This window comes from Condylostylus longicornis, unplaced genomic scaffold (genome assembly GCF_029603195.1).
Source record: "Condylostylus longicornis isolate FDR11 unplaced genomic scaffold, ASM2960319v2 ptg000072l, whole genome shotgun sequence".
NCBI lineage: Eukaryota > Metazoa > Arthropoda > Insecta > Diptera > Dolichopodidae > Condylostylus > Condylostylus longicornis.
This window is the reverse complement of record NW_026578040.1, coordinates 4,978,887-5,006,333: the sequence shown is the minus strand read 5'-3', so window position 1 is coordinate 5,006,333 and position 27,447 is coordinate 4,978,887. Positions and strand designations below refer to the sequence as shown.

The 27,447-nt window shown below is 24.8% G+C and overlaps 1 protein-coding gene across 1 annotated transcript in view; it reads right to left on the bottom strand.

Moving 5' to 3' along the window:
* Positions 1-285: 285 nt before the first annotated feature.
* Positions 286-27,447, bottom strand: part of LOC129612415 (uncharacterized) — a 106,053-nt gene continuing 78,891 nt past the window's right edge. Inside the window, exons 10-18 of the mRNA XM_055525997.1 lie at positions 26,017-26,119; positions 17,345-17,456; positions 14,672-14,753; positions 13,454-13,595; positions 11,789-11,970; positions 6,110-6,306; positions 1,889-1,997; positions 1,718-1,803; positions 286-1,585 (exon numbers count right to left, since the gene is read on the bottom strand). Coding sequence (XP_055381972.1) covers positions 869-1,585; positions 1,718-1,803; positions 1,889-1,997; positions 6,110-6,306; positions 11,789-11,970; positions 13,454-13,595; positions 14,672-14,753; positions 17,345-17,456; positions 26,017-26,119 — 1,730 coding nt within the window. The 3' untranslated portion in view covers positions 286-868. The remainder of the gene's footprint in view (positions 1,586-1,717; positions 1,804-1,888; positions 1,998-6,109; positions 6,307-11,788; positions 11,971-13,453; positions 13,596-14,671; positions 14,754-17,344; positions 17,457-26,016; positions 26,120-27,447) is intronic.

Here is a 27,447-nt window from a genome sequence, read left to right as displayed (position 1 = left end):
TTTAATAAATACTTGTGTTTTTTTCTTTAATTTTAATTTTATTATTATTTTTATTTCTATAATATAAAATCAATAGTTTATTTTACTTAATTTTTTATTCTCCTAGAAATTTTTATCTACATTTTGTTTTATAGTACAATATTGTATTTAATGTCAATGAGTTTATTTCTATAACATACAAGTATAATTTGTATATATATATATATGTACATATATGTTTTTATAATTAAAAGTATGTATGGTATTGATACATTGTAATTATGTACTAGAATGACAGTGTAAAACTTTGATATAGATATGTCAACTTAAAAGGATTATATTTCAGGAAGAGAGAAAAGCCAAAAGTTTATGTCTTTATATAAAATGGTCACTCTAAAATTGGAAAGTGAAAACTGATCTCTCTTATTGGATAGTTTTCTTTGATTTATTTAAATTGATAGTTGGTTTCTTGTAATGAAGAAATTCGAAAATAATATGTCACAAATTTTGATCCAATTTAATTAAGTATTAGTTCTTGTTGAATCGCCTTCTCAGGTATGCGTTGATTTTCGATTTAGTTGTAAAAATTTTTTGAAATTTCAATTAATGAGATATAAAAATCTATAAAAAATAGAAAACATTTAATTCGATAAGAGCTTTGTTAGTAATTGATAAATTCGAAAACTTTAACCGGTAATATAAAACAATTTTCAAGGATAAACTGCACAATATTTGAATACCAACTATCAAATGGAAAATTATAATTAATTTATTTATGTAAATATATATATATATATATATGCGTGTATGTGTTTTTGTATAAAAAAAAAGCTATATTTATAGCTACATATTATTATAATAATATTATCTAAACAAATCTTTCAAAAACTCAAACACAACTCTCTGGTACTCGTTGTGTCATTAAACAATCTTTAATAGCATTTATATTAATATTATCTTCGAGATCATTCAATGATCCATTATTATTATTTAAATTATTTATTGTATTGTTTAATGTAGAATTTGTTGTTGTTGTTGTAATATAATTACCGCTATTTGAATGTTGTTGTATTGTTGGTAATAAACGACCTAATGTACCACCACCACTACCACCGCTACTACTAATAATTCCACTATTTCCACCGCCACCACTACCACCGCTACCACCTACACCAGTTGTTATTGTTGTTCTATGATGAGGATTCATATTGGAACTTATGGTACCAGTATGTATTAAATTAGAGCTACCACTTCCAGTTAAACCACCTGTTGTTGCAGCTAATGCATTTTGTATAACATTTGTTGTTATACCACTTGTCGTATTATTAATATTCCCGCTACCGCCAATAACACCACCACCACTAATACCACAAGTAATACTTAAATTACTATTACTATTTGGTGATATAATACCCATATTATGCATAGAATTACGTGATGATGGTAATGTTCCATTTAAAATTGGCATTGGACCAACACCAACACCGACACCACTTACATTAGCATTAACACCACCTCTTTGATTAAGTTGACTATATGCATGAGGAATTGTAGTTGTATTACTGTTCATAACATTAGCTTGTAGAACAGTATCAAAAATTGCATGCTAAATTAAATAAGAGTAAAAATTAATAAAACATAATAAGTAAATTGCTTTTTAAATAAATTGTATGTAAGTAATGTTGTTCAATTAAATAATAATAAATGCAAGTAACATTTGAATTTTATATAAACTTACATTCGGATTATTAGGAGACCATTTTGTTAATGGTGGCGGTGTATAATGATGTTCAGTTGATGATGTTGATGTAATTCCAGCCCCAACTGGGAAAAAATTTAATTGATCTAATATGATAAATAACATTTTATAATACGTTTGGAATTACTGTACTTTCATTATTATTCTTACCATATTGTGGTATAACATCTGGATCCCTTTCATCTTCAACTATTTCATCAGCTACAGATTTTGTTTTAATGTCAGTATGTTGCCATCTTGGCTTATCTAAATTGCCACTCTTTTTTAATGTATATAGAGAAAAATAAATTAAAAAAATATTAAATATTGAGTGTATTATATATTTCTTATGTATTAAAACGAGTTTTAAACAAATCAGAGATAACAATTCAAAATGTTTTCGAAAGTGATTTTAGCCTTGAAGAAAGTAAATTTAATTGTACATTAACTTAGTAATGGTGTCATATCTGACCAAAGAAGGATTTAATAGCAAAAATAAAGTTAGACGTTTCAGATTGTTTCGGGATTTCAAATTCAAAACGAAAACTACCCTGTTATTTATAACTTTGAACTAAGGTGCCTAATTTGTCTTTGAAATTATTTTACTTTGCATCCTCTTTCCTGTTACTTCCTAGGTGTTTTTCGTGATATTTTCGTATTAAACATAAATTACAAATATTATCTGCTCTAAAAAATATTTTCAAATTTACATCTTATGATTAAAAATATTGTGTTAAAGTAAATATTTTGTTTAATGCGTGCTTTTCTCATGTAAAAATGAATGAAACTAATCCACTTTGAATATTTATGATTAAAAAAAAATAACACAAAACACAAACATTTTCCATATTCCATTGAAAAATTTGTTTTATTTTTGTTGAATTTTGTTTCAATACTTTTATGTGTACGTATTCTTCCTTTTAACATTATCCTTTTTTGTTTTAATTCTATTATAATAACTTAAAGTTATCTTAATAATAAGAAGTAAAGTAGAATAAAAAGAGGAGGAAATTTTTTTTAATACAATTTGCATTCTTTTCTTTTTTTTTATTTCTTCTATAGCTTCTTATTTTTTCATCTGGTACTTAACAAATTTATTTCGATCTTTAATAAGCATTAAGGTAGAGGCGGATGGAGAGTATAACAAATAACGAGGAACAAAGTATAAAGTAACAGTGAAAAAAGATGAAAAACTTTTAAAATTTTCTAAAGTAATTTTAACTTTTTTTATTCCTTTTGCTAAAAAATTTTCTATTATCCTTAAATTTTTTTCTTCCTTTTTATATTATGCTCTCTGGATTCTATATAAAGTAAATTCCATGAATTTTTCGACTCCAATCAGAATTCATCGTAATTTTTTTGTAACATAAAAACATATGTATATGTGTGAGCTCATGTACACATTTAAGTAAAAATACTTTGTTGAATGTTTTGTAAGTATAGTAAAAAGAAAAAAAAATATTGTGGACTATTTTTATATTTATAAAGTTCTAAAATAGTTATGCCACCATTGTACTACTGCTTATAAAGTTATGGCGTTGAAGTATATAGCTTTTCTAAAGAACAATATGTAATGACATGTCTAATATAGGGTTTCAAATAGGAATCAAAGGCTTAAGAGCAATAAAGTGTGGTGTTACAATTTCATAAAATTGCTTCATTAAAATAATATTAATAAAAGTTATTTATAATTGGTTATCTGATCAAAGATGACTCTTTTATTTGGGAGAGTATCAATTTTATGAAATATTTTGGAAACTTAGGCAAGATCATCATTAATGACAAATTAGAGAAATTATTTTTATTTTGCATACTTGTGGGAGTATCAGAAATATCAAAAATGTTTTTAGAGAATAATTAGAAATTAGAATTGAGGTAGCGAATTTTTTTGAAATCATTTTTTGCAATTAGAAATTAGAATTTTGATAGCGAATTTTTTTCAAATTGTAATTGTTAAATAAGACGAAAAATCTTTGTTAAGTCAACCAATTAAATCAAAAATATTATACATAAATAAAGAACAAGAGGAACAAGGAAGAGGAATCACAGAATAATTTTTTCTAAGATTTCTGTATTTGTGTACAAATGTAAACCGTTCTACATTTTCAAACATAAAGAGAAGAAAACAAATTCAAATGTTTTATTTTTCTGTTCTTTCTCTTCATATTAGATTCACCTGGAAATGATAATCACAAATCCAAATATTTTAAAGAATTATTTTGTAACGGACTGCTATTGTTGTCCACAAAGCTTTATTATTAAAAAATTATTGCATCGCCAACATTTTTCAATTCCTGACCCTCAAAATTTCCTACGTATTGATGAACTCTGTATTAGAATTTATGTTAAAAAAAAATATACAAAATTTGACATCTGAAAATGACAATATTGAATCAAATGGTTTTGTACGAGTAGTAAAAAAGAAAACAAAATTCAAGAAGAATTCAAATCGTATGGCTATATAAAATATAGAGAACAATATTGGCCAAGTTGAGAGAAAAATAAATTGAAATAGTTTTCAATATAAAAAAGGACACAAAATATTTAAAAATGTTGAAGAAATCAAAAGAAAAACTGAAAAAAGAAAAAGGACTAGCTATTTCCATTTATTCTATATGCTCTATATGTCATCCATATTTACAAATGTGTATGTGTGCGTAGGTATAGGATTCATTGAGCTGAACTAAATTTAGAAAATATTTTTCTTAAATTTTTCAAATGATTTTTGCTTGTTGTCTTTAATTCTTACATAGTTTGTTTCTGATGACTTCTTGTTTGTTTTTACATAGTTGTTGAGAAGAAATTCAACAAAAAAATATGTCGTTTATTTAAAGAAATTCAGAAATTCAAAAGAAGAAATGAAATTTTTCCTTTTTTCTTACTTTTGTTTTATTGTATTAGAAAAGACTAAGTTTTTTTTTCTTTTGTTAAGATTTGCTCCCCTCTACTCTTGTAAAACAATAAGACAACATTTTTCTCTTGAGACAAATTAAGATTTCTGGTTGAATTAATCTGACATTATATAAATGTTTAGTGTTTCATCTGGGTTCCCTATCCTCTTGAATATATGTCCAGTCCAGTCATTTTTATTTTCGATTTTTGTTTTTGGTTTTTAATTTAATTCTTTCTGTTTTGAATTCTTACAATATTTGAGTATTTTTAATGTGTATACATGTATGTTCAAGTATAATATAATTTGATTTTATAAAATAGTTGGTTACTGGTTTTGATGACAAAGTCTCAAACAGAATAATAATAGTAATAATATATAAAAGTTTTGAGTGTTTTAATAACAATAAAAAAAATTTGGAGAAGAGAAAAAGAGCATTTAATAATAAGAATTTTTTTTTGTTTTGTATCCAATACAACATTGTCCTTATGGGTATTCATTGATTTAAATTAAATTCCATGACAAATGTATGAAGTAAAAGTACGAGGGATGATTCAAATAAAATAATAAAAGAGTAAAACTATATGAGCAAGTTAATCGAGTATGTTAAAAGTTAAGTTAAAGTGTGAGGATATTATTATTTAGTATATAATTATTATGATTTATGATTACATGTGATCAAGCGTAATTCACATGCAATTGATACTATATTGGAATGGGTGCAAATTTTCAATGTGACAGGAGAAAAATTGAAAAATTAATCACAGTCTCATGGAACTAACGAAGTTTCAAAGGTGATATTTTTGTTGTCTAAAATATTTGCAATATGATAAGAATTTTGTAAAATTTTTAATTCATTGTGATAAAGAATAAATATATTTCCATGTTATGTTTCCATAAACATTTAGTTGAACAAGATAATTTCTTGATAGAGGAAAAAATAGTTCTATAAGAATAAGACTAAGAGCGAATCAGGAATGAAAAGAATTAATGAGAAGTTTTTCTATCCGACCTGCGACTTCCAATTAATTAAGAGCCCAGTCAATACGAATTATGCTACAAAAAATTTTAGGAAACACAAACATTTTTTTAGCTTGTATTTCTCAACAATACCACAACTATTCATTCTAGTATAGAATATTATACAGCTAATTACGAATACTATTGAAAAACAAAGAAGGGTAGATAAAAAAGGTTGTTATTTAATTTTTGTAAAATGTTTTGGAATCAAAGGCGATTTGTAACTTGATTCATAAAACAAAATTTGATTTACTTGAAATCTTAATTAAGCTTTAAAAAAGTAGTTCTGAGGCGGTTTTTGGTTTTCCCGAATTTATTTGAACATATTTTAAAAACAATGCAAAAATAAGATTTTGTATTCATTTACGAATTATTTGTATGATTAAATCTAACATTGCAATAATTTTGAATATTTTTCACTAGAGGTTTGACACCAATTGAGTTTGTTTCTCTGTCTTAAATATATTGATTTTAATTCTTACCTTAAACGAATCATTTTTAACTGTTTGTGTTACTGAACTTCCAGGTGCACATTTGGTTCCTTGCATTTCGCGATTTCTTCTTAAATTTTGAAGAAATGTCACGATAAATATACGAAGTGCTACTGCTAAACTAATGACAATAATTGTTAAAACGATTCCAACTAAAATCGGTGATAAACCAAATGAGTTGTCATCTTCTGAAATAATTTAAAACGAATACAAAATTAATATGTATTGTTTTTGTTCAATTTAAATATGTATGCGTACATGTATGAAAATATTTAAGAAACGAAAGAGCTATGACTAGTGTTGAGACAACTTAAGAATAATATTATAAATTTTAAACTACCATTATATTTGGCAGAATGATTTTTTAAAAAAAAATTAAGATTAAAAGAAAAAACAAAAATATTTTGAAGGATAAAAGATATTTTTATCCTTATTATAATTATGTTTAGAGAAAAAAATTAAAAAATCTTCTTCTTATTCTTATTGAGATTTTTATGAAATTCTAGATTTAAATATTAACGTTGGGCGATTAAAATTTAGAACAAAGCGTTGTACCTTTCTCTATCTTTAAAAAAATTGTACAATTCTTTGTTCTGCGTTCGATTTAAAATTTATTCGACTTGTCCGTTAGTTTGAGAAAATTTTTTGAGATATGGTACTCGTATTAATTGGTTTTAAAATTTCTTTGAATAAATTTCCGCATTTGTTTTAGAAATTGATTATAATCTCAACTCTTTTATGAAAATCTAATAAATTTCTGACCGAATATTGAAATAGGGTGGGTAACACATATAAATTATTGAATCAACTTGGAGTTTACTTAAAATCACCAATTTTTTGAAAAGCAACACCCTGAAAATATGCAATATTTTCGAACTAATTAAATTTTCTTCTTTTCTTTTTAAAACTTCTTATAGTTTTTATTCGGCTAACAGAAAACAAATGATATTTTAAAGTGACATAAATTGTGAATCAATGGAAAAATCAATTTCAATCTAGGTAAAAACAAAATTTGTATTTTTGTCATACTCTTTTTTTTTTGTATTTTTTCACTCAGCTAAATTATATTTACAAAATGATTTCATTTTATTTTGTCATTTTTCTTCTTTTTTGTGTTTTTTAAAAGAATAAACACAAAAAATTGTATAAGTGTACTTGGAAAAAAGGATAATTGCAAAATCCTATATAAAAAATCCACACATTCATAATATCTTATATAATACAAACATACATACGTATAATATACTATAAATTCTTCCTTGTTTATGTAAATAATACCTTATTCCATTAAAAAAAGTGAATGATGTTTCAAAATAATAAACAGAACAAATATACAAACATATTATATTCACAATATAAAGATAATATTGTGAAGAGGGAGTGAAAAGTATAAAAGGAAGACAAAAACAACAAAAAAATTAAAAAACTGCTGAGCTAATATACAAACAACGCATTAGCATCAACCGAAAATGATAAAAACAACCTAAATAATATCAAAAATAAAAACAACAACAATAAGACCGACCGAACTAAAAGAAAGAAGAATATAAGAAATAAAACAGAATCCAATAATCCTTGACTATTCTGTGAGATGTTTTTCTCGTCAATCATTATAACAAACCTGAAAAAATTATCATAAAATGTCCTTAATACAGAGTAAAAATATAAAACGAAAAAAGAAAAACAGGAAATAAGAAAATGCTAACAAAAAAATTTTTAAAATAAAATAAAAACAAAATTATAAAAATAATAAGAATAATGAGAATGCCATAAGAAAATGATAAGTAGAATATCTCAAGCTATAACAAGAATATCATCACTGTCAACGTCCTTAACGAAGAAGAGAAAAAACCAACAATATTATAACATGTTTTGAAGATTTAGGATAAAGAGGATATTTTACATAGATATTTATGCAAAAAATTAAAATAAGGTGTTCAAGGTTATTTTAAAGTTTATAAAAATTTCAAAAGCTCTGTTTTTATTCACGATTTGAAAATTGAGAAATTGTCATAATTTGAAGAGGAGATAATTCCGATATAGAGCGCCTATACTTTGAATAAATTGCGGTATAAGATTTTAGTTAAGGTACTGTTGGCGTTCGATTTTAAGATATTGTTATCCAAAACCATATTTTTCAATTTTAAACACTGAATACCGACTTATCATGCGTAAATGGATAGGGAATAAAAAATAAATTTTATTTCGCTCATCACGGAAGTAATTGTTGCTCAAAATTCTAATTTCTCCTTCAACGGAACATTTTGTACTACTAAAATAAATAAAGTTATAAGAATAGGGAGAATTTCAGCTATCTTTTAACTTTCTTTCTTTCTCTTTTTCTTATTCTACATTTTTCTTATTGTTTTTGTGTTTTTTATAATCATGAATTTCGCTAAATATCATTTTTTTGTTGTCCTTTTTATGCCGCCGTCATCTTAATATGAGAGATGTTGGTAAGACTAAAGATAAAGAGGAAGAGAAACGGATATATACAGAAAGAGATAAAAAACTGAAATTTTTTTCTTTTCATTTTCTTTTGCTTTTTGTTGTCGTTTGTATTTTTTCATGAATTTATTGTTATTTCCCTATTTTTAAGCTTAAAGAATGTGTCAAAGGTTAACAGGGTAAAGTTTCAGGGTTCTGTTTATATTTTTCATAAATATCAAGAATTTAATTTTCTTTAATTGTGGTAAATTTTCATAAAATTAGAGTAAAGTTTTTTCTTTTTATTTTACTTTCTTGAATTTTTCCTTTTATTTTTTATTCTTGCTTGTTAGGAAAAAAATATTTAATTGTTATAATAGTAAAAGGATACCGCAATATGAAAATGAGATTATAAGGAGGAGAAAAAGATAAGATTATAAAGAGAAGTGAGTGGTGAAAAAAAAATGGGTTCTGTTTTATTTTTAATTTTTTCTTTTTTATAAATCTAATTTTTAAGAGAAATTATTAAATTAGGTAGAAAATTACAAAATATTTCTTGATGAAGAAGAATTTTGCATAAATTTTTAAAAATTAAAAAATGAAATTTTGAAATTTCGTTATTGTATAATTAAAAGAAATGAATTATTATAATAATTTAAATATAAATAAGCTGTAGTAGGTAATAAAATTTATTGTTATAAAATATTTTTGGAAATGCTGAAATACAAAATTAATTTCATTTATGCTTCTTTAGAACAATGCATTACTAAAGAGAGAGAGAGAGGAAACAGATAGGGAACTGTAAACTGAATTAGCTTATTGAACAATAAAAAATTAATTTACATAATTATTTTGCAGTCTAAAATATCATTCTTTTTCATGACATTTTTCCCTTTTTTAAGTTTCTTTTTACATAACTGCCCTAGGTTGACTTCTTTTCGAATTACTTTCTCTTTCAAAGCACAGCACATATTGAGCTTATGCAATAAAATTTCTTTTATAAAATTTAATATTACAAAAATGACCAAAAATTTTAAAAAATGTCTAACAATGATCCAGGACACACAGTGGTGAGAGAATTGTCGTAAAATACGTTATTTCGAGAATTAAATTTAAATTTAGTCATTAAACCAGTTCTCGAATGCCTAATGTGTTTTGTTTGCATTTTATAATTATAGAGATGACAGGAGGAGGAGGAGACTACGATACATCACTTCAATGAGTAAGGAGACTTAACACGTAAGAGAAGGGACAGCTTTGGCTCGGATTCATAAAAAATGTGGGTCTCGAGAGGGTGCTCTAGGCGGGACACTGAGCACTCGTGGTCAATCTACTATCTACAATCTACTCTATTTTATTTATGCTTGATACGAGTTTTATAAGTAACAAGTTGTGCGTAAGTTCAAAATAATTTAAAATATTTCAGATATGACTAAAGTAGCTATGTAAATCACAAATGATTTTTTTGTAATTCGAAACGTATTCAACGACACAAATAGGTTTAGTAAGAGGCCCAGAAAGGTGTTTGAGAGGGTATCATAGGATTGAAAAAGTTCATTTTTCTATAACAATATTTATAGAAAAATTTTAATTATTTTATTCTCTATTATATTTATAGAAAAATCTTATATCTTTATAATAATTTTTCTTGGAAAATTTCTTCGTTCTGAACAGTGGACAGAAAGTGTCAAACCATAAAATTTCTTTAAAGAATAAAACATAATTCAAAAATATGATGTACGGTTACGTTCAATCTTATTTCTAAGATGGATTATTGTTTATAAACCAAAATATAAACTAGAAGGACAACATAATTTTCTCTCCTTAACTTGATGAAATTTAAGGGAAAAAAAATAAATTTCTTTCTTTATTTCCTTGTCGTTATATAGTTCTTGTATCATTGTATAACAGTATTAAGTAGTTCAATAGTATCCGGTTGGAGTGAAGGACTTAATCAACCATGAGATTTTTCAATGATAAATAATGAACACATTCTTGTAGAAATTGTGTAAAATAATTTTTTGAAAAATATTACTTAAATTCCTGGAATCTGTTTACTTGTTAATAAATTTGGTGTTCGAATAACAATATTTGGGTGCTGAAAACTTATATTTTAAATTAAAATTATAAGGATCATTAATGCGACTATTCCTTGGCTGATTATTTAAGTTACGATAAAAACGATATTCTTGTATAACAGTTACATACGATATTCATCATATGTAACTGTTATACAAGACAGAAAAGTGAAAACGTACCACGTTAATTACTTTGCGTGTTTTAGAGTTATCCATATTTTTAGCGCTATTAGATAATTCAAAGAGAACGGAAAGCTTCAAATTCTGAGTATTAAATAAGTGATCTGGAATTTCTGTAGGAAAATTATTTCTGTGAAATTCTAAACTATAACTTTCTATCTAAGAAAAATATTAGCTTCAAATAAAAGGAATTTACAACTACTATTTCGCGTTGAAAACATCATAATTTCTTGTTATAAATGAAAGTATTTAAAATTAAATTAAATTGAACGGGCTAAGTTCAATTACAGGGAATTAAGTGATGTGATGATTACGAGTTACAAAAATTCAATTTTCCATTACATTAAGAATAGAAATTGTTTTTGACCAAAAACTAATATACGTCAATCCCTCATACTAATAAAATATCCTCAACAGTGCCTTCTAAATGTATGGAATTTTTACTAACACTATGGAATGTTTACTAACAATATGACAAACAACAGCGCTTATTGAATGCGTAACTTTTACTGGCAATGAAAAGTGCTAATGAGCTTTTCAAAACTCATACAAATTTTAATAAATGACTCGAAAATGAACGGTGAGATTAATAACATTTCATTCACTCAAAAAAAATTTCTTCATTTTTATAATATTTTACTTGATACGAGTGCCTTTACAATCCTTTTGTTATAGAATATTTATTTTTGCAAAAATTGTACGAATATTTAGCAAAGTAAACAAAAAAACCAGAAGGGTCTGATCAGTTTTTTTCACATTCTCAATACATAAACATATGTATATATGTACTTTTATTAAAAGTTTCGACATGAATGACATTTATTTAAATTTTTGAATGACATTTTAATAGTTTAAGTGATAGCATGCAATATATATGACTCACTTTTGTTATTAAACATATTTGTATATATGTGTGTATAGTATATTGTAGAATATTATGTATGGGTATGTAATTATTCTAAAAATTAAAAATGAAATCAATCACCTGTCTTGTGTGTTGTTGAACCGATTATAAAATCATTTATTTGATATCCAAGACTTCGTCCTTTTTGATTGACAGCATATATTCGTACCTTAAGTGAATTATTTTCACTTGTCATCATTGTTGTTAATGTATCCAAATTATCTAATAGAAATTGTGGTTCATCTGGATTTGTTAAATTAAATCTGTTGTCAAATAAAGTGAACACATATATAAATTTAAAATTAATTAAATTTGATTTAAGAGAAATGTGAATAATGTGAATAAATCGAGCAAATCAAAAGAAAATTCGACATTTTAATGAACTCTTAGAGATTTGTAATAAATATTTTCCTTTGAATTGGTGTTAGAGGAAATAATGTAAAAAAAAGGTTACAAAGTAGATTTCTGACAATAACCATATTCTAACTGCATTTTATACACTTACCACTACCACAATTTACATTATTTGGTTCAGAAATTTACAATTAGAAGATTTCAAAGTTTAAATTTTATCAACTCCCATGCTTCGAAATGAGGTTATTGATAATTGATTGCTAAAATATGACATTTTTAATAAATTTTAATTTTCTAAGATGTTAAGCGAAAACTGCAATAATATAAATGTTGCAATATTAAATTGTATGAAATTTGTATTGCAAATTTGTTGGATAAATTCGAAAATTCAATTCAGAAATATTATTGACTATAAGCAACAGAATCTCTCGGTTTTACATTTAGTCTTACATTTCACAAAGAAATAAACCATATAACAATTGAAATAATTTTATAATTGTTATATGGATTTAAATAATTTAGAGAAGGTTATGATTCTAGTCAATATTCTCGAACGAAGTCGTGTAAGGACTCAGATAGACATGCAATTTTTAGATTTGCAACTGTTTGATTTCTTATTTGTACTCCATAGTTTTTATATTCAAGTGCGCATACAACCAATTGTATTTTTTTTACAAACTTATTGAAATTTTTACCATTTAATGCATTCGATTTAAATTGACGCAATAGTTTTGTTGGTGGTTTAGTTAGTACGCACAACGATTCTATAATCAAGCAGCAATTGCAAAACTAAAAATTGCATATCTGCCTGAATATTAATACTTTAGTTTTCTTTTAGTTCAAATTTAATGTCGTCCCAATTGAAACTTTATAAGTTGAGTGTTTGGTTTGGCTTCATTGCATTTCGAAGCTACATTTTATTTAGACAAGTTTCTTACTACATTTAGATTATATGATTTTAAATTTGGAAACTATATTTTCTGAAATTAGTCCTTAATTATGTTAAACTTTCTCATATGAAATTGTTTGCATTTTTTTAATACGAGTATTCCAATTGCTTCCCCTAAACTTTTTGGTTTAAAATTCATTTCATTTACCCTGTTATTATTATTGATTATACCCTGTAAACCTTTTATCTCCATAATACAATTTATTCTAAGACGAAAGGAAAAACTCTAAAAAATCTGATAAAAATTATGTAAAAATTAAAATAAGTGCTATTATTCTCAATACTAAAAATTAAAAATTAAAACCCAGAAATTATTTTACAAAATAATTAAAGAAAGATGTCATAGGGCTACATTACCTCAAGACAAATATATAGATATAATTACATTATAAGCATAATTGAATTGCGGTATTGTATTTTATTACAGAATTAATAATACTTACCTTGTTATACCAGTTTTGATTGACACCATTTCAAGAACAAATATTTGTGGTAATCCACCATCATAACCTGGTATACATTGAATTTCAACACTTAAATCAGTTTTATTGTATACCGTACAATTATTGACAATACTTGGTAGTCCTATATATATTTAGATTTTAAAATTTTTTGAAATAGAAGAAAAAAATTGTAAAAAACATTCAATTTAGTTATTAAGATTCATTGAGAAAGGAAATATGTGTATGTACATAGTAGAGTACAAGTAAGGATATAAAACATAAAATTTTAATTTCTTTTTTATTATGAAAAATAAAAATAAATTTTTGAGTAAATTTGTGTAAGTTTTACAGTATAATGTGTACAAAATTTAGGCATAATATACAGTCGACTCCATTTTGTGTTGAAGAATGTTAAATTATAATTTGATAACTAAATATTCATATATTTCGACAGGCATTGAATAAGATTTTTATTTTAAAATTATTTTCCATATGGAATTTTAAAAAAGAAAATTTGCTCGGAATACATATTGGAAATTTTGCTAAAATTTATCCTTAATTCATTTAAGCATAAATTTCAGTAAGGGTACAAGAATTCAAAGTTCGGAAAATCTTTGTAATAAAAATTTTAAATATTAATTTTAAATTAAAATATTAAGCATTAAAAGAATTAAGTTTTGGGCTCAATAAATTCAAAATTTTATTCAATATTAATCTTAAGAGTTAAAAAAATAAATGGTTTCTATAATATTTTGTTTTCCAGAACTCGTATTTTAGATTAAATAAAACCTGGACCTTAATACGATAACATCCTGATAAGGGGAATGTCTACAAGTATCATTAATAATCACTAAATATTTTTTTTAATAAATCCCTTAAAATTTTTGTTTTCACTCAAAATCTATTTAAAATGGTTAACACTTTTATGTGACGCGATTTGAAATTGTACTGAATAACTCAATTTAATTTTGATTTCAATGTTAGTTGTCGTCTTGTAAAAAATGTACTGTACTGTAAATTTTTTCAATTTACTTGCTTGTATTTGTGTGTATATTATGTAAAAATGTAATTTATATAAAGATTTTATTTTTAATTACATGTGGTAGGTATTATTTTTATAAATTCCTTTTAGATTATTTTTTAATTATTTTTTAACATGAATTTTATGTTTTATAATTTTCATATTTTTACTTAAAAAAAAATTATAATAAGAATTACCAGCTAAAACAACTTGAAACATGCAAGGTTGACGTTGTGTACCAACTTCATTAATAGCCCAACATGATAATGTTCCATAGTCCTTCAAGTATAAAAGAAAAAAGAAAATATTAATAAAATTTAAAGGAAAGCGAAAAAATAAAAAGAAAAATTGGCGTAAAAAAATTACTGGAATTCAAGAATATTATTCTGGATTAAAAAAGAAATATGAGAAGAAATTTTCTAAAAATATTTAAAATTTTCATGGTTTTTAACGGAAAAGCAGCCCTAAAGAAAAAAAATATGATTAATTATTGTTAACGCTCTTCTAGAAAATCTTATTAATGTTTAGGTACTTGAGTTAATTGTTGCTTCTCTTATTTCTTCTTTTAAGGAATGTTTTATGTTAATTAAGAAATAACGCGATTGTAAATAATATAATGACCCTTATAATAATTTAAAATGAAATTTTTATTTTATATACTGTGACTAATTGTTGAGTTTTAAATATCAGAAAAAAAAAAACAAATTGATTTGATAGTGTACTTATGATTAAAGAGGGTTTTTTTTTCGTTGTACTATAAAAAACACTTTTATATATTTCACTAGTTTTTCGACCATATATTTTGTAAAGACTATAAAGAGAGTGAAAGAGAAAAATATAAAAAGAAAAACAAATGAATTAATTATTTTAAACGACTTAGTAATATCTCAGATCTTACTTAAGTAAAAACGTGACTTTAATAAATTTGATGAAAACATTTTTTCATTTTCAACCACCATATGTTTTAAGCGAAAATAACGAGTGATTGTGCACATATGCTGTAATAAATTTGTGAGTACCTACACATTTATATGTTTCGTATATAAGTATAGATTTTTATAGATACTATCAGCATTGAAACCCGTTCAATATCTTTGTTAATTGATAGCAGAGAGGAAAAATGAATCGCAGGATATTATTTTCTATGAAAATGATTGTACGGTTGGACATACAATACGAAATTTTTGGAATCAATTTCAAAATTAATTGATGCAAGATTTTTTGTTTTTATGTGGAATAAGATTTCACATGAGTGCTTGAAATTATTTCAACACGTACATACAATTTTTGCTATATGCATACAACTTGTTATAAAATTTATATCACGCAAATTTTAAAGATTTTAATATTATTCTATTTTAACTGTAGTACAATTTTTTGACATGAAACTTGGCATGTCAAAGCTTTTGACTCGCCAATATTTTTCAAAAATATTTTTATATTATTAGTGATTTTCAAGTAAATTTTTGTTCGTTTCAATTTTTTTTAGCTCATTAGAAGTTTAAGCAATTTTTAATTTGCTGATGAAAATAGAGGGATCATGTACAAATGAAAACCGGCAAAAAGGCGCTGAAATTGTAAAATAAGTACAAAACAGCATGACTAAAAGTGAAATTTTCGGCACAAAACACAAATCGAGTGCTATTTTTCATCAGTTCGGTTCATGTCTTTATTATATCATGTCTTACACTAAACTTACACGTAATTAGTAGTTAAATATTAAGCATATATAATGTGAAATTCCATTGTATTAGATAATGTGTTAAGTGAAGTAAGCAGTATTGAAAGAGGCATCTATTGATCGGATGACAAAAATCTACAGGACCTTGACTTCGCAGGCGACATATGTTTAATATCTAGCAATCAAGAAGATGCGCAGTCCAAATTGAATCACCTGCAGCGAACATCCCGAAATATTGGTCTAGAAATTGATACCAACAAAACCAAAGCAATGTACATACATTTTGTATATGACAATCCAATCCAGCTTGACGGCCTAGTCATTGAATGCACAACTAACTTCTGTTATCTGAGAAGTTTCATCACGCCAACAGGCGGTACTAATGAAGATTTACAGAATAGGCTTGATAAAGCTAGAACAGTCTTCGGCAGACTCCGTTCCATATGGAACAGCTCGCAAATATCTAGACATACCAAGTTGAGCATATTCAAATCATGTGTAAAATCAACATTAACCTATGGCTGCGAATCATGGCTACACACCAATTCCGTACTGAATTAGGAACAAAGATTTGTGTAATATGCGTGTTGAGAATATTAATGCAAAATACAGGTTGGCCATCTATAGCTCCAGACAGAGATTTTTTGGGTTTTAGTTGTTTCAATTAGTTACGGAGCTTAAAAATATTGTACACTTATTATATTTTACCAAATACATTACACATAACTTAGTTGATTTCTCTGTCAGTATACATACATTTGTATTTCATTAATGGCTCCTTAGAAAGTAAAAATCTTTTATTATTTTTTGTACCATTACTCATAGTCCAGATATAAAAATGATTTATAATTAAAATTATTAGATATATTTAACAAAATATAAAATTATACTCTTAATTTAAATTCTTTTCTTGTAATGTCTTCAATATTGAAAGAACATAATATTTTAAATTTTGTCCACTTTTGTCGCATTGCAACAAAATAACAGCGTGATTTTAAAGGAATTTGTGATTGACCGATTTATTTAAAAAAAAAATGGAAATTTAAATATAGTTTAAAATTTTAAATATAATTTTTATCGGAAATTATTTAAAATTAAGGTACGTTTGGTTTTGTTATTTTTTCATATGAACAACAACCTCAATTAAAAATAAATTATTTTAATTTTAATTTTTTAAAAAATTGTTTACCTGATCTGTAACTGGTGTATATTTTAATATACTACGACTGCCATTTGTACTAAATCTTTCACTCCCAACATCTAATGTTTCACCAGAATTATTAAATTTCCATCGGAAACTCCTTCAAAACAAAGAAAAAAAATAAAGGGTTAAAAAACTCAAAATTAATAATATTGCATTATTATTAAAATTTTTTTGAACTAAAATTTCTATAATTATAAAATCTTGATTATTTTATTATTTTTCATTTATTACAATTTTTTAATTATTATTTTATAATTTTTATAAGGTTATCTAACTAAAATATCGTACTTTGTACATACATATATATATATATTATATGTAATACGATTATTTTAAATCATACTTGTGTAAATTCACCGCAATTTGTCAATAAAATCACCATAAAACTATGGTAATATGAATTTCCGCACACTTTCATATAGAAGGACATAAATTTAACTAAAATTTTATTGTATTTTCATAGTATAACGTGTGAGATATACATAATATGTATATAATGTAATTATTATAAATATGGTCTCAATATAATGTAAAACACGTTGAAACAAATAACTTCTATTATATATATATACATATATGTGCATATCTAATAAATTTTAATTCGTTTAATAAATTGATCTGACACCAACAATAATTTTCATATCAACATAAAGATTAAGATAATAACAACCTAAATGTAAATAGTGCAAATCTATGTACCTGAGTATATAGGCATATTATATACGAATCTCATACTATTTTATATGTATATATGTAATTGTAATAATAAAATGTAGGTGTAAGTTGTTAAAGTTAAATTATACTAAAAGGACTTAACTGATTATTTGTAGACAAGGTAAAACCAACATAATTTTTATTAAAAGTTGTTTAACCTCAATTCCCATTGTGGCAATTTAAATTCAAAATAAAATACACAGAAAGGAAAAAAAAAATAAAAAAAAAAATGGCAGAATTTATACCAATTTGTTTTACTCTACATACACATACACAAATATAGAATATTGCAACATAAACACGACAATACCCTCATTTTTTTTAAGTTCACGAAAATTAAAAAAAAAAAAATATTGTTTTTTTTTCACAACCATGTGTATGTGGTGGTATATGTTTCATATTATTATTATATAGTTTTTATGTCCACTTTATTCCGCATATTATATTTTGATGTTATTATTTAACTTTTGATATTTTCATAAAATAGCGAAAACGGTAACAAAATAAGCACATGAAAACATGAAAAATTTTAAAAACACACGATATTTAAAAATTTACTTTCATATTTCAAATACCCTATATTCTTGTATAACCTAGTATCTTAATATATTTGTAATATTATATTTTATATATCCGGATGTATGCAGGGATATAATTTGAAATTGCTGCACATTAATGTAGGTATATAGGAAAATGCAAGCAAGGACCTACATATATTGAATGAATTAAAGAAAAATTACCTATTTCAATCTCCGTTCACTTAAAGCAAGTCACAAACATAAAATAATTGTTAAAAATGCACACGATAGCTATGTACGAAAGAAATTACACGTACTTATGGGTACTTACAAGTTTTGCATGTGTACAAAACACATACATGTGCATATTATGAATATTATGTATATTATACTATTTTTGGTATTACCCAACATAATATACTTTCATATTAGTAAATGTTGAAAACCCCTACTGTTATCCGAAACGTTAAGTGACTTCTATATCAAAAACATACACTTTATAATATTATTTTTTTTTTTAAATTATATGCAAAGTTTTTACTATAATTGCGGTACAAATGTGTTTATGTATATGGGTTGTTTGGTAAGGTACATTATAAAGATGTCTGACATTTTCAGGTTACAGAAAAAAAATTATTTTTCATTCTCATCGGGAAATTTTAGCTTTTTCATTTTTTATTTTTTTTTTTCTTATAAATTTTCGCTATATTCAATATACAGAATATAAACGAAGAAAAACAACTAAATAAAAAAGGATATTTTACATTTTGAAAAATGGTGAAAAATTATTAAGTTGAGAGGCTATAATTATTATTACCTTACTTACAAAACAGCACAGCAACAAACATATAAACATTTGAAAGTGGTAAAAAATAAGAATTAAAAAAGGAGAACAACAATATGAAAAGTTGAAGAGAACAAAACAGAAACTTGAAGAAAAGAAAAACAGAAAAAAAATTAATATAAGCGAATCGGTTAATAGTAGAGATTATGATAAAAATGGATAATAAATATGAAAGAACCGGTTCGAATCGAAATGTTTTTGGTCAGAAATTTTATTGACCTCACAGCCACTTTTGGTAGAAATTCTATACTATATTGAATTGTTTATGTTGCACGCACCTGCTGTATTAGTTAAAGAAAAGTTGTTAAAAATAAGTTTTTTTGCAATTAAATTAAGACACAATTTTAAAATTTAATAAAACTGGCATAAAAGTATGCCCAAAGAGTTATGGCAGGGTCCAGGATTTCAAAAGTGATAAAGTTTATTATTTTGTTATTAATATTCTCTGTACATGCACAGACCTAAAAACTCTCTGAAATAGTAAAGAATTGAATATTAGAGAGAAAATGAACTCGATTTTATTATTATTCATAATAATATAACATATACATATTTCTATGTTTCCAGAAATTTGACCGCAATACTGTATAATGTACTGAATGGGTTTTTATATTGTATCCCTTCCAACTTCATATAGAATTATAGTAAACAAAGAACGTATTATTTGTACATTGTACCTTCCACATAAATCATGCATAATCTTTCTTGTTTCTTTGTAAATTAAAAAGTCATTCTATCCTTTTAAAATACTTGTCCTCATCTTCAAATTTAAAATGAAACCACCAAATAACAAAAATATAATGTAGTGTTATTTGATATGAAGTCAAGAACAGTAGTAGTACATTATGTTAAAAAGTATGCGTTTTCTCTTAAATAACATTGAAAATAACGGTGAAATATAATAAATATGAAACTGTGAGCGTATAGTTTAGGGATATAATATGTTAAATGTGTGTATAGGGAAATAATGTGTTATAAAAGAAATCAAGTAAAGTGAAATAATAAGAAAAAAAAAATAAAATTCACACAAAATAAATAAAAACAAAGAGAGATTTATGACCATTTCAGTTCATATACCGAAATTCGTTCTAAATATGCCGCTCTTATTTTCATTGAAAAGAAATTTCATTGAAAAAATAACAGACTTAATGTGATCGCAGGATTAAAGTAAAATGTTTTCTTATTATATTTTGTAAAAATATGTTTGTGTATAGATGGTCGTACGTGCATATATGAAAAAAGTTGAAAAGTTAAAAGTGTAGTTGCGTGTCAAGAGATATCAAAATAGAAGGAAGTAGTATTGCAAACACAATAAGAACCAAAACAAAAAAAAATAACAAGAAATGTGAATCGGGCCATGTAAATAAAATGAGGCTCAAAAAATTTAATGAAAAATTATAATATGAGTTCGAAACAGAAAGCAATGTGGAAAAGGATAAATAAATAAGGTTCTTAGTTTTTTTTTGTTATTTAAATAATTTATTACTCTAAATCAAAGAATAAATTTAAAACTCAGGGATTTAGAAATTTAGGAAAATAAATTTCTAAATTTTTCGCATTGTTCATCATTGTCCTTTAGTAAATTTGAAATGCTATTTAAATGTGCAAAGTTGTGTATTTTTTTTTGAGAGAGAAGTGCACTGTTAAGAGAATTTCCTTCTTACATGAAGTTTTCGTTTTTAAATTATTATAGCATTTTCTTAATGGGACTTAAAAACTAAAAAAATTAATTAATCGCCTTTAATTTGCAAAAATTTGTAATTTATATTTTTCTTAAAATGATGGATCTTGTATAGGTTCAAAAGTTTCTGAGAAATTGCATCTAAATTTCCAGTGAGCTTGTTAAAAAATTACTACAGTTAATATTGGATGCTCCTTAAAGTCTAACAAATTGTTAAAAGAGAAAAAATCTTTCAATTTTAATGAGTATAATGAATTAATTTTCGTTTTTGCACTCTATTTCTAAAATTATAAGAGAAAAGAGCATTAAGGTCAGCATTTTAATTGAAAACATAACAATTGCTTTTGAATTTTTGATGAATTCGTATTTAAATGCTATACATAATGCTTCTAATTGGAATCCATGAAAAATATTTGTTTTATGACCATACTTTTAGGAACCTCGTACAAGGAAAAAAAAATAGGCCAATTTTTTGACAGAAATTATTCGACAAACCTTTAATATGCAAAAATTGTTTCAACTAATTTGGTACATGAAATTTGCAACCTGATCAATTGGAATTTTATTGTAATATTTTAATTCAAAAATATTAAAACAAAAGTATATGTCCTTCATAACAGTCACTGAAGTTTTTCGAATTTGATTTTCTATTTCCAAACAAATAATGCTGAATTGGAAATACTTGCAGCTGCTTGAAAATGTCAAATATATGCGTGTTTCTGGTTATTCTTAACATTGTCCTTAAAATTAAATTATTATAAAAACTTGAAAAATGTGTGTTGTTTTGCTAAAAGGTACTTAAAACTGTAAAATTTTCCAATTCAACTCAAGACATTTATAAAACATCATCTATTTAACAGTGCATAAATAAGAATTATGACAATAATATACTTTAGCATTTACTACAAATAGAATTTCTTAACAATGCTAAATATAATCTTAGAAAAGATAATGCAGTTACCATGAATTCAATGTCATATTCGGCTAAAGGTCAGGAGAATATTAAATTGAATATTTTATTCAGTAAAAAATTTAATAAATGTACTAGTCTATTTATTATTCTTAGAACAGTTAAGAATATATGCATACAGATTTTTATGTAGACTTCAGTTCTGATGATTAACATAAGAACTTTAAGTTATAAGCAACAAGAGTCATATTAATATACTCAGTTCGAACAAGGTAAAAATATTTAATACGTTTTCAAGAAAACTGAAAAAAATGTGCTTATTAATATCATTTTGTCCATCTCTCTTAGCCTTTTTAAATAAGAAAAAATTAATAAATCACGATTTTCTCGAAAATGCTGTTTACCTTTAAGAAACAAGTTTTACTCCTAAACCGACGTTATATTATATAAAAATGAATTTTAATTAGATTTGTAATGGAATTTTTATTTGAGAACTCGTTTGTACTCAATATTTCTATAACACAATATTTTAACAATTTTTTCTTTACATATAAATCTTAACCCTATAAAAGTTTTAGAAAAAATCAAGCCGGAACTACAAAATTTATTAACATTCTACAATCGTAGGCAAATAGTGATTCCTTTTTTTAAACACAAAATTTAAAGCCGAAAAATTTTGCAATTTCAATACCTTATAGGACACTAAACTAAAACAAAATATTCATCAACATCATTTTGCTCAACTTAAGCTTTATGTCTTTAGTTTTTTTCTGTAAAAGATACCACAATACGGCTAGGTTCATTCAACTAGCTGTCATTATAATCTGATAACTTTTGTCTTCTCCGAAATAATACAATTCCAAAAAAAAATATAGTTTTTCAGAACATTAATTACTTCAGGGAAAATAACATGCTGCTTTGCAAACTTACACTACCCTATTTCATTATGTGCTTATAGATATCATGTGCCCTTATGGTCTAAAAACTTGTTGGCTGACCTTATGGTCTTGTAATTTTCAACACTAAACTATAGTTCACTTATAACAATCTAGATTTTAATTTACATTAATTTTTATTTTGACAATCATAGAGTAATATGATTTGAAATATAACACAAGCATTTAAATGAAGATTTTTTTAATGCATGCAAGACAATGAAAAAAACTTGTAATTTATGAAGATTATATGATCTGTTAAAGAGAATATTAAGTTTTTAAAAAATATAAACCTTGTACGCTCTTGGAAATAAATTTTATTTTAAAAATATTATTAAAATAAAAAGTTATTAATTCAAAAAGTTAATTGTAATATATTTAAATCTTGTATAATAAAAAATAGGAAATTTGCATTGGCCTTATGAGAGAGATACTATTATAATGTTATGAAAGAGCAGATGAAATGTCGGGAGTCATTCAATGACGGAGAACGATATTCTATGAATTAGTACAATGCAATTTAAAGTTCTAGGTACAATAACAAAAGTTGTGCAATTTTCATAAAATTAATTTAATGGTTATGGACAGTGTTTTGAATATTTTAAAATTACATTTGAAAAGAAATTCTAATTCGAAGAACCATAAAAAATAATTAAGAATGTGGTTTTAGCATTGAAATTTAAAAAAATTATTAGGATCGTACAACGTAATTGTAGTGAACTATTTATGATAAAATTTCCAATTGTATTGTGTATATGTGTTTTTTTAAATCTTAATATTCAGGGATAAAAAGAGAAATCAAAAATATTCTAATATCCTAATTATTTTTTTCTTATTTTAGTTGTTCTGTGGAGTCATTTGAAATTATATTTATCTCATTAACCACAGCTTAAAGAATACTTAGTTAATTTTTTTTAAAACCTAAACTAATTTAGTTAGACCTAAATAAATTTAAAAAATTTTTACCTAAATGTCGTATAGATCATTCCATCTCTATTCCTAGAATTTGGGGCCATAATCAATTTTGTATATAAATTAAAAATTTTAAAAAATTTATTGGAAATACAATATTATCACAATTAGCATACTAATAATTACCTTCTTTATCTAAATTCTATATTTACTATTACCTACTCCCATAAGCAAAATATTTAATATAGAAAATTCATTTTGAAAATTTTATTTATATAATAATTTTCTACCCTCATGTACATATACATTTTCCTTATATTATATTTTCTACACTCAGACAATGTATGACTGGGCAAGTAAAAAGAACGTAATAATTTTATTAAAATAGACGTCCCAAAAATTAAATAGAATGTAAATAGCTATTTAGGTAAGTCCACTTTCTTCACACTGGATTTAATTTAAGTGTGTATATTTTCCTTCAAATTCTAAACAAAAATTTTTAAAACAGAATTCTCAAAAAAAAATTTCAAGAAAACCTCTAAAATATTTTAGAAAAAAAAAAACAAAATGAAATAAATCAAAAGGTTGACAAGAAGTGTACAAGGATTTGGTTTCGGTCGGAGATGGCAATATTCGAATTTTCATTAAGGTAAAAATAAGTGAAAAAATGAGAGTAAAATAAAAGAAGAATTTAGAAAGAAGAAAATAGAGAAAAACGTAATTTATGTACATAAATTTGAATTGCTAAGATTTTTTTTTCACCGTTATTTTTGTTTTCATTTTTATTCTTTTTCAAGTTTCCTTCTTGATTATTCCAAAGATTTTTCGTTGTTGTTGCGGTTTTTCTTTTAATTTTTGATATGTAGATTATTTCGAAAATTGAATGGTTGCATAAATTTAGGAGAAGTAACGGAAAATGAATAATATTTTGTTTCTATTTTTTCCCGACATTATTTTCGATTCTTAAGTCTACATATTATAGAAGTTATGAAGATGGTTTGTAATGTTTTGGGGTTTTTATACCCTGCAGCTTCGTAAATTGTATATTCACTTTGGTATGGTGTTTGTAACCACTTGAAGGAGTCGTCTGCGGTATGGACATGTAAATATGCTCTTGTACAGCGTAAGATTCTTTGTTGATTTAGACATGTCCAGTTTAAACATGTCCAGTCGAAAGTTTTAAGTTTTTTCTATTTTAATCTATTTTTCTCTCAACTACTTAATTATTTATGTCTTATTACATCATTTAATACTAAAGGTCAAATAAAGCACAAATTTCATCTGCACTATTATAAATTTGGAATTCGTTTCTCTAAACTTTATGACGTAAATGATATCGCCTTCAAAAAATTTATGAAAATTTTTTAACTAACTGCACAGTAGTTGCAAGGAAATTTAAGTAAAAAATGAGGAAAATTTTATTTACAGCCGGGAAAATACAAAATAATTCTAAATTACTGAACTAAAATATTTTTATTCCGATGTGGTTTGAAAAACAAAAAAAAAAGTGATTGTTTTTTCCTCCACTTAGCATTTTTTTTTTTTTGGTTCAAGGTGAATTTAAAATTCCTTATTCTTGTTTTAAATGCACGGATTTCTTTTTTTTTCATATTTTTAGAAAGATTTTTAAATTTTTATCTGTTCTTTTGTTAGTCTTTTATTTTCTTGTTATTTTTTTCCATTATTGTTGCGCTACATTAAAAATTTGTTGCGTAAGAATTTTTTATTATCATAATTTTTATCGTTAATATCTAGTCGTCTCCCACGCTTTTCTATATTTAAGAGTTTTGCAAAAAAAGAAAATAAATTCTACCTAGGTTTCCATATAAAATACAACAAGTGTTCTTAACAAGGATAATAAGGTGAAATAATGGTAAGAAAATGAACAAAATAATTTTCCCGATTAAATTGTTAACCATAAAAAATTATGAATTTCATTTTGATTTTTTTGGGTTGGATTTTCGTAGATTTTTGTTATAAATCCCTAATTAAAATCGCAAAACATCAAAATAATATGATTGGATGATTATAAGTTGCAAGAAATTTTTTTGAAATTTTTTTTAATACAAAATTTTTTTAAGCGGTGTTCCGCTTGACAGTACTGTGAACTTTATACAACAATTTGTGTAATATTGAAAATTACCTTGGTGGTGGATCTGCTTGAATTTCACAAGAAACTTCCACAGTTTCATCTTTTGAAGCTCCAATTAATATAACACGATCCATATGTTTACATATCGGGGCATCTAGAATCATAAAATAAAATTATGTAGAATTTTAATTGAATAAGATAAAATAATTGTAAAATTTCATATAAATAGATTGGAAGTAAAATAAGTTTTTGCGAAGTTCATAAAAAACGTTCAAGTCTAAATCTTATTACAAAAAATTTGTGTGAATTTATTGAGCCTATTATTTTAGTGCCCTCACTGTTTACTATTTTATATGAAAACACTAAATAGCTATATAAATTTTTTTTAAAATAAATAATATTAAATAATTTATTGTGTTCAGACGGGTTGTCATAAAATATATGTATATAGAATCTATATATCATAAACTAGTTATAGTTTTTTCCTTTATTTTATTTTTGGAATAATAAATAAATCAACATGGTATGAATTTTAAATGCCATCAGTCTCAGCTATAGTATCAAGGATAAATTAAACAAACAAAAAAAATATCTAAAAGTAAAACTAAAAATGTAGGCGGATCAAAGGAGTGGTTCATAAAATAGCACATTTTACTTCAAAAATTTTAGGAATTAGAGAAATTAACATTTAGGAGGAATATTTAAGGAATATTTTTTTAAAAAATGGTACGCAACTCAAATCTTAATTGAATGACAGAATACATTTTCCATTTGCTGCATAAAAATTACCCATAGTCAATTGTCAATTAATTTGATATTGATAAAAAACATCATTTTCGAAAATAACTCACCATTATACTTTTGCAAAATTGGAAATTTTCCTAAAGAATGACTTAATAGGTAAAAGGACTGCATTTTGAATTGATATATTTTGATTGGAAGTGGTGAAAAACTAAAAATTTTATTTTAGAACAAGAATGTTTTCAATAGCATTAATTTGTTAACTTTTCATATTGGAATGTTCTAATTGCTTTGTTCATAAAATAGAATGACAGAAAAATCGCTGGACAACAATTGAAAATACTAAGTAATTTTTTATGAAATTTTTTTTTTGAAATATGCTTAGAACAAAGGGAATTAAAATAAATAGAATATAAAAAAAATCAACTGTTAGGTATAGATATTTTTAGAAGCAAACACATATTTATACTAATAGTGTGAATAGCGTTATTCTTGTTGACTGTGCTGTCGTTACCTGTCTAACTTGTATGAGTGATGCTTTCATGAATGTGAAAATTAAGTTTAACACGAGAGAAATGAGTCAAGCGTATTAAAATGAATTTATTTTTATTTTTAAATTTTTTTATTGTCGTTTCGATAAATGAAAATTATTTTAAAATATTTAAATGGCTTTATTGAAAAATATTTATTTTATCTATTTTAAAAGGATTTTCTTTTTCACATAATCTAAGAGACCATTCA